Source organism: Choristoneura fumiferana, chromosome Z (assembly GCF_025370935.1).
Source record: "Choristoneura fumiferana chromosome Z, NRCan_CFum_1, whole genome shotgun sequence".
Classification (NCBI taxonomy): Eukaryota; Metazoa; Arthropoda; class Insecta; order Lepidoptera; family Tortricidae; genus Choristoneura; species Choristoneura fumiferana.
Window position 1 is genome coordinate 22,941,256 of NC_133472.1, and position 8,848 is coordinate 22,950,103.

Here is an 8,848-nt window from a genome sequence, read left to right on the forward strand (position 1 = left end):
TCTCTTATGTTTCTGTCACCAACCTTACAGGCAAAAAATAGTAAATAAAAAGTCAAGTAACGCACCTTCGATGCCCAGGTACATAGGTGGAACCCGGGTGACATGAAGAGTAATTTAACATAACTTTTGTCCTTACACCGTCCAAATCACTGGCCATAACTCGGTAATTTCAAACACAAAGGTCTCTAGCAGTTACTTTCAATCGAAAAAACACCATTTCACGTGAACTTTTATTAATAATTCTTCAAAATAATGATTCACGGAATGAAATAAAATTTCAAACACCTCCATCCAATTTCAATCGACCATAGCATAAAGCCTTTGCGTGCGTTCTGAAGACTGAGGAGCATTGTCTATGGTTGACTTAAGACGAAAAAGGAACCGAAGAGCGCAAGTCCGAACAAAGTCAAGTCAACAGTGTGTTGACTCAACACAACATCAAATAATTGTCTATAGCCGGATATGAATTCCCGACAAGTACGTTTCACGGATATTCATTAATTATTATTTTTGCATTGAGATATATATCTGATTTATTTATTTAAGTAGCATTTGAAAACTGCAATCAAGTTTTTCTTTCCATTATTTAATCCATTGATTCCTATTTTCTATGACAGTAAGAAAATAAAAAAATAATTAAATACTGCCTTCAATTATATGTGCAAAGGATATTATAAATCATTGATTAATTTCATATTAATTTAGGTACCTTTTAAATGCTTTTGATAAAATGTAATAATAATAGCAGCCTCGTAACATTATTGCGTAGATAGGATTTCTGCCTGAGGGAGGAGTGAGGCGAGGGGAGTGTGGGAGTTTGTTGGCAACCCTAAGCTGATACCCCATCCTTATTTTGTTGTCTTTCAAACATTTAATAAATTTCGGTAATGGCCAATATATCAGCGAAACGTATTAAAAGAGAATTCAAAGAAATCATCAAAAGTGAAGAGGTAAGATAAGCTATCGTATAACATCATTAATTAGCTACAAAGAGGTAACCTCATGGAAGCAATTACTTGCAGTTTTGTTAGTGTCATATTTTTGGTAAAATACTTAGTTATCAGAGTTCACAGTGCTTACTAATGTATTGCGAATGTTCCTCTAGTTATTAGTTACGCACTTGCGCAATTTGTCGACCGCATAAGCTTCATGCCTGTTCATAATATTCATATTACGCATTTTGTACATCTACCTACCAAATATCGTCCAAAAGTTTGATTACATGTTATTATGGGCTTAATTTTTATGCTTATCAGTATGCATCAAAATCCGTTACATTTAATTATTTTTTTATGTTTTGTATGATATCATATTTATTTGTACAATACAATCTAAACTTAAATAATGCCTGATCACCATGAAACTGCTTTTGCCTACATGTTGGCAAATTGTATAACTCCAAATAGAATTTAGACCAGATTATTTATAATAACAAAGTGTTTTAGTAAAAATACATGACCATAAGTTTGAAAGCATTGAAAGAATCTTACAAAATACATTGCAGTTTGACTGAACATAACTTTTTAAGGTTTTGTATGAACTGGCATGAATGGTTTTTTTAGGGAGCGCCAAAATTCGCATATTTGCTAGTCATACAATTAATGTCCGAATCATCGTTTGTCATAATTTTTCCCACTGAAACCTTACAGTTTTCTGAAAATTTTAAATGGTCATCCTATAGAAAACTATAGGTTAGGTTAGGTTTGTTTTATAACAATTCTGAACAATTATTGGATTCAGAGAAAAAAGAGTTATGACAAATGATTGTACTGACAAACATTACATTCGGACTTCCAATAAGTATGCAAGCCAATATGGACCCAGTTTTTTATGCTTTTCAAAAGTATGATTGTCAATTTTTTAGAAACATTTACATGTGATGCTAACCATATATCAACGGCTAAGGTAGTTCATCAGCAGTTATTACTCTTAATTTGCCATCAAAGTGCAAAGGTTAATATAATGTCTGGCAACACAAAGATTTGTAATGGTTTTTGTCAAGATATTTTTTATTTGTATGTTTTCATTTCTGTGCTTTTTTTTTGTGATAAAATTTCAAACTATTATTTACAAGGGCGGAAAAATAGACTAAATAACAATACAAAAATTGTTCATCCTTATTTTAGGGTTCTAAATCTGAAGGGTGACTAATAGAACCCTAAGGTGTTACTGTCTACACACTCCATCTGTCTGTCACAGGGCTATGTCTCAGGAACGGGATATGGTTTGACAATTGCTGCGAGAACCACAAATAATAATAATTAAATTAAAAACTATGAGGGATCCCAGTCAATGAATAAAAAATTACCTTACACTACATACATTTTGCTTAGAAGCAAGGCTCTGCTAACACTGGATTTTTATTGATATGGTCATTTATGGTGTATGTATATGAACCTAATAATTTGCACAGAATCCTTGGTGGGTGTATCTAATGCCTAAGCTGGTTTTTTAATTCACATATGCATGTTTTTAATCTCAAATTGAATGACTTGATTGATAATTGAAGCATGGTTACTGTCTACACTAACATACTACTCTCTCTGTCACTTCTGTCAAATTACATATACATATATAGCAGGCGCATTGATAATATGATGTACAGTCGGTGCCCTAACATGAAAAAAATGAAAATGAAAAATGATTTATTTGTTCACTTAATACTAATTTTACAATGTGTTGGTGCCCCTTTTTAAGTAAATGAAATACCTGTGCTCTAAGGGGCACCGCTCAAAGTAAGTATCTACTTTTCGATGCAGCTAGTATGAAAAAATGGATACATAAGTTAGGGAACCGACCATACCAAGTGAAAGTGACTAACTAGAACAAGTAATAAAACACCATTATTTTGTATGGCTAACCAAGGTTGTTGCCAAATGTATTTGTCATCAATTCATTATTCTGATGCATTGTAACAAGCTTCAGTATTGTAATGACGTCTTAAATGACATTAAACATGGCCTTGTAACATGTAATTAACATTTACATGCCCTGTGATTTGAACAATTATGATATTATAATCAGTTGTTATATTCAATTTATTATGTACAGTTGAAGAAAAAGGTCGATTCCCGCAGTTTGTCTACCTGTATGTATGTGTGTAGGTAGGAGCAACTTCATAGAAGTCCGGTCCGGTGTATCTGGGGGCACAGTAGCGGTGCCCCGCTAAGTCGAGCAAAAAAGCGGCACGGCCGAACCATCCTTTTCTCGGCCATACACGTTACGGTACACCGCACAGGTTACATGTGCAGATTTGCCAGCACAGGTCAGGTAGCGTATATGGGGACGTTCCGGTGTACTGGAACGGTCTTCGCAGTTCTGTTTGCGATGGCATCGAGTGAGGATGAGAACGCACTAGCACTGCTAGGCCTTGCGTTAATTTTGACTACAAGAACAGTGAAAAGGAAGCGAAAAAAGTGGTGTAAGCATTGGTTATTATTGTTATTAAAAAGAATAACGCAGGTACCTACACACGCACAGGTTCACCGTACGGTGCGACCGGAGCAAAATCGATTTTCGAATTTGCTCCGGTCGCCTGCGCAGGTCAAAAAAACTGCACAGGTCGGTCGGCCTGGGCGTACACGCTCCGGTCGACCTGCGCATTTACACCTGCACAGGTAAACGTAAACCGTAACGTGTATGGCCACCATTAGTACTTTCATGCGGCCAATCGTCTAATCATTCATCAATCGGCTAACTAAGTCATTAATAAGTTCGCTCCGCTCGCGGTGGAAACCGGGCTTTATACAGCTACGAACGTGAACATGATTCCAACGGAGGAACATCGTACGTATTTATATTTTAATCGAATCACGATGACGTTCCATTTAGTGCGAGTTCTGTTGCTTTGTTGACTCTCTCCAAATGGCACGGAGCCAAAAGTGAGAACTACAAAGAAAATATGCACTCTGCCTTGTAAGGCAGCCTTGGCAACTATTGGAGTACTTATCGTTTTTAAGGGCAAGTCTTGATTACAGTAGGGCTACTACGAAGTTCGATAATCGACGTTCGTATCGTACCGTCCCTCTCACTCTCGTATTAAATAATATTACCGTCAGCGGGACGGCAAGATACGAATTTCGAATTGTGCACTTCGTGGTATAGGGTCTATTCCCACTTTGATTATAACGCGAGGCAATTTTAGCGATTTTTCGACCCTTAGTTATATGTCGTGAGAGTTTGCTCGATCCCCTCCTCACGTGAGATTTTTTGAAACTCATATTTTTAATGTAAATATGGTGTTTGATTACCTATATTAGATTTTAGAAAAACAATTTACTTACATATTTTTTATTTAAGTCTAGTCAAGACGGCCCTCTCTTGCCCCCATGGGTACGTCCATTAGCTTACACCTTATGACATGCAGTGAACAGATAACAACGAAAGTCGTAAGGCGCAAGCTACACAGAAGAGACGCGGGACGGGGGCGCGACGCAAGCGCGGCGCGCCTGGAATCAGTTTTCATACTACAGATAGCGCGCGAGTTGAATGCAGAGCTCAGGAATGGGATAGTGTGGCTACCTTATTACAATTAATGATGACGAATTTATCGACATACAGAAGGTATGCAATGTAGGTCGATAAATTTGTAAAAGAAATGTTATTTTCATTTTCACTTTTTTTTTACTTTCGCGCTTTAAACACATTATTATGTATAAACAGGACTTAGCACCTAACCTTTTATTTGTCTCATCCATCGTAGTCGCAACGTGACTCAACACGATGGATGTAACTCGATCAAACCGACAACAAAAATAACGGAAACGAACTCGGATCAGTCATCGTTAAAGCAAAAATAATACGGGGTGCAATATGAGTTTTAACGCCATCGATGTGGGGACGACAGCTATCAAGGACGACTCACTATTTACTGTAGGCGACTGAGGCGAGGCGTGTGGATAGCGGGGGGAGAGGCTCCCGCTCTTCAGCTCTTCACCTCAGGCCCCGACTGCATTCAACTCGCGCGCTATCTGTATCTGTAATGAAACGTTGCGATCCAAAGTAGACAGAAGAGACGAGGCGGAGACACGCGTCCCACGTCTCTTCTGTGTGGCTTGCGCCTAAAGCATTCGCCGAACGATGGTTCTATGACATAAAAAATTAGCTTCTCTAATTTGTGAATGTGTATATGAATGTATTATTACTTTTCAGGTAGCAGGAGGCGCGATCACACTGGAACTGGTGAATAACAGTTGGACAGAGCTTAACGGGTCGATAGCCGGCCCCCACGAGACCCCGTATGAGGGCGGAACCTTCCACCTAGAAATCAAAGTACCCGAGACGTACCCTTTCAATCCGCCCAAGGTAATATTACATAACATAAAACACGCACACACACACACACACACAGCACAACACAACATAACACAAGGTAACATTGGTCGACACGACCGATAATCATGTCTTCAGGATGTCCACTGTTGGATATAGGCCTCCCCCATAGACCTCTAGCTGCTTCGGTTACAGTACGATTACTTGGAGTTAACCCTTGACATATGGGCGTGCCTTCAGTCAATTTTCAACTTTGACGTCATACAAATAAAGCCATTTTTAGTATACCGCTACCCACGTTTACAGACGATGTAAAAACTATTTTATATGTATGACGTCTATTTTATAACTCCAAGTAATCGTACTGTAGAAGCGGCCTGCACCCACGGCTTTAACCAAGTCATCCGTCCATCCGTTGGTGGACGTCCTACGCTGCGCTTGCCGATCCGCGGTCACCATTCGAGAGCCTCGGCCTTCGGCCTCCTGTTCTCCGTGATATATGGCCTGCCATATAGAATGTCTGAAATTATTTATTGAGAAATGAAAAAAAGAACATCTATCCGGCTTTTGTGTCGACTAAGAATATATCAAAAAATTGACGGTATCGTTAAAAAAAAAATATTTTTGCAAATGTCCACACACGAGCATACGATTCAATGGATGGTAAGTTAAGTATTCACAACCGCCCGTTGGCGCCTGGGACTTGACTGCTGGTGCGTGGCTGGCCTTGCAAGAAACTGTACACTTTCTTTTTATATTTTACGTTATTATATAGCTAACAATTTTTTTTTTAATTGTGTTCAAATTCTTGTTGTCTTGTTTTTCTGTCCCCGCAAAAATTTACGGTGTAGTTTTTTGGTATCAGACACAGTGGCATTTTTTATTTTTCTCTAGTTAATTATTAGTTAAGTACACTGAAAAGGACAAACAATGGGACCAGTTTTTTTTATTTGTTTATTAGAAGGCATAAATAATTTCGCGATAGGTTGGTCAGAAACAATGCAACAATAGTACATTGTGTCTTTAGTGCGGTAAATAAGGAATTACGAACGAGACTCTATTAGAAGCCCGAAGTCGAAGACTGAGGGCTTTAATGAGTCGATGTTCGTAATTCTAGTACCACCCGTGCGACATACAATGTTTTTCATCACATTTGCGAGTAAAATTTTATATTTGTAAAAGAATAAATATAATCGTTCCAAATATTGGCGATACCTAAGACTGCGCTCTTGGCAGCGCCGCCCTCCCCCTCCCGCAAGCAGCAGCAGCAGTAGTACGGGCATTGACTCATTTACCGACCTTGGGCTTCATGACAAGAAAATTAGTACGGGCACTGACTCATTTACCGACCACGGGTTTCATGACAAGCACATTAAGGTCGAGGGTTTTATTTGGGGGGGTTGCAACCAAGGTAGCCTGCATGTTACGACACTGTTTACGAGCAAGTGTGATGAAAACAATAATTTCGACCAAACTATTTTAATGATGAAACAGTTGTAAAATTCATATTATATTCGATAAGCATGTAATGTAAATCGAATGACTATGCAAACAAGTGCAGTCAGAAAAAAAGCTTATACTAAAAGTTTTATTTTGAACTAAAACTCATTTCCAGATCCGGTTTATAACAAAAATCTGGCATCCGAACGTGTCGTCAGTGACGGGAGCGATATGTCTAGACATACTTGAGGACCAATGGACGGCCGCTCTCACGCTGCGTACTGTGCTACTTTCCATCCAAGTCCTTCTGTCTGCGGCGGAGCCCAACGACCCACAGGTACTGACATAGTTTCACCTGTAATGCTACATTTACACCCTCGCCGAGGCTTGCCAAGCGTCTACAAACTCCAAACTTATACAAATGCTTGAATACCATTTACACGCGTGTAATCGCGTCATTTTATTCCGGACAGGTAAGCATGGCAGACGTGGATCTCGAAGTTACTTCGGCTCTTGTGTTGAGCTTGACATGTTTTTATTAAAAGAAAAAGGGTAAAATTTCTTCGTTAGTCCTAGCACTCATAATGGTCTCTGAAATTTATTTAATATAAATGTCGGTACCTCGAGCTCTTCGAGCGACACTAAACACGAACCAACGTGTAAACACGTCGCAAGCGCTTGCCGCAAGTTCCTTTGATCTGTGTTGAAAACCGACACCGGATCGGCGGCAAGCGTTGACACGCTCACGAAAGCCTATTCAAACGGGCCGTTTACACGCTTATGCTGGTGAGAGCTTACCGAAGCGTGGCAAGCGTGTAAATGTAGCATAAAAGAACAGATTAATGTGATTGACTGACTGACATACTCGTACACTGCTCTCACAGGCAACGCCGCCCTGGGTGAGCAAAAAAACGCTCGCTCTAGCCGCCAGATGGCAAAGGGCGCCATTGTCCAGTTTCCAGTGCAAAATAAAATTATGATGTCGCCTTTTGAGCGCGGAAGCGGTATAGACAATCTCGCTTTACCTTCATCTGGAGACAGGCACTGTCACCACTGGGCCAATCAACTTTTTTACCGACACTTTGGGCGTCTGCTGCGTGACCAAAACTGTCTCTGGCGTTACCAAAAAATCGTACTTCCAACAAGATATTTCACGGTTTAATAGGTTGAACTTACGTAGGATGACATGTATTTATGTACACCATCTGTTAAATATAAAATTATTTCTAACAGGCCGTGTCTAACACAATACTTGTCATTCAACTAAATGTATTTTAAGATAAAAATGCAAACATGCTTTTGATTTCATTTTACCGTAGAAACTCAAGTGGCCCTTGTTTTCATTTGACTAGTTTACGAGTACATATGAATGTGACTTTTAACAAAAATTGTTTTTTTTTTTTTAATTTACAGGATGCCGTCGTGGCCAAACAATACATAGACAATCCACACCTGTTCAATGTAACGGCCAGGCATTGGACGAACATCTACGCTGGAGGACCCACCGTCATCCTCGACTGCAACCAAAAAATACAAGTACTTCTAGACATGGGCATAAATGAGGACCAGGCGAGAGTAGCCCTGTCCACGTACGACTGGAACCTCGAACGAGCAACGGAGCAGATATTTAGCTAGTTAAGCGGTATAGTAACATAATTAAATTCACAAGTAACATTTTTTGTAATGCTAAGCATTCGGTTAAGTAATTTGAATGCGTCGAGGTGTTAATCGATAGAGTGGTAATACGGACATAACATAATAGTTGCTTAGTAGCTGATTCGGCGCTCGCGTTGAACAGCTGCGTTATTTAACTTCAGTGCTTCTAGTTTCTTAATGCCTTTGACAGTTGCCGCGTTCTGAATAAACATGAATAGAAAATAATGTTGTTAAGATCGAGAGCAAACGCAAAAGCTGCTTAGACCAATTCGAGCATATACTTTCTCATTCATGTATGAAAAATATTCTTGATCTATTTAAGTATGTTTATCCGTTGCTACGAATAGCACAAGCTTTGCTTACTTTGGGACTAGATCAATTGGTGTCAAGTGTCCCATGATCTTTATTTATTTAATTATATTCATGCTTATTTGCCACGCAAAAGATAAAAATTACCGATATTAATAATAATGTCTGCTTG

The 8,848-nt window shown here is 39.1% G+C and overlaps 1 protein-coding gene across 1 annotated transcript; it reads left to right on the forward strand.

Annotated features, from left to right (window-relative positions):
• The first annotated feature begins 799 nt into the window (after positions 1–799).
• Positions 800–8,828, forward strand: LOC141439085 (ubiquitin-conjugating enzyme E2-22 kDa-like). Its single transcript, XM_074103223.1, has 4 exons — positions 800–950; positions 5,152–5,304; positions 6,887–7,048; positions 8,125–8,828. The coding sequence occupies exons 1-4, from the start codon at positions 888–890 to the stop codon at positions 8,344–8,346; spliced, it is 600 nt and encodes a 199-aa protein (XP_073959324.1). The 5' UTR covers positions 800–887; the 3' UTR covers positions 8,347–8,828.
• The last annotated feature ends 20 nt before the right edge of the window (positions 8,829–8,848 follow it).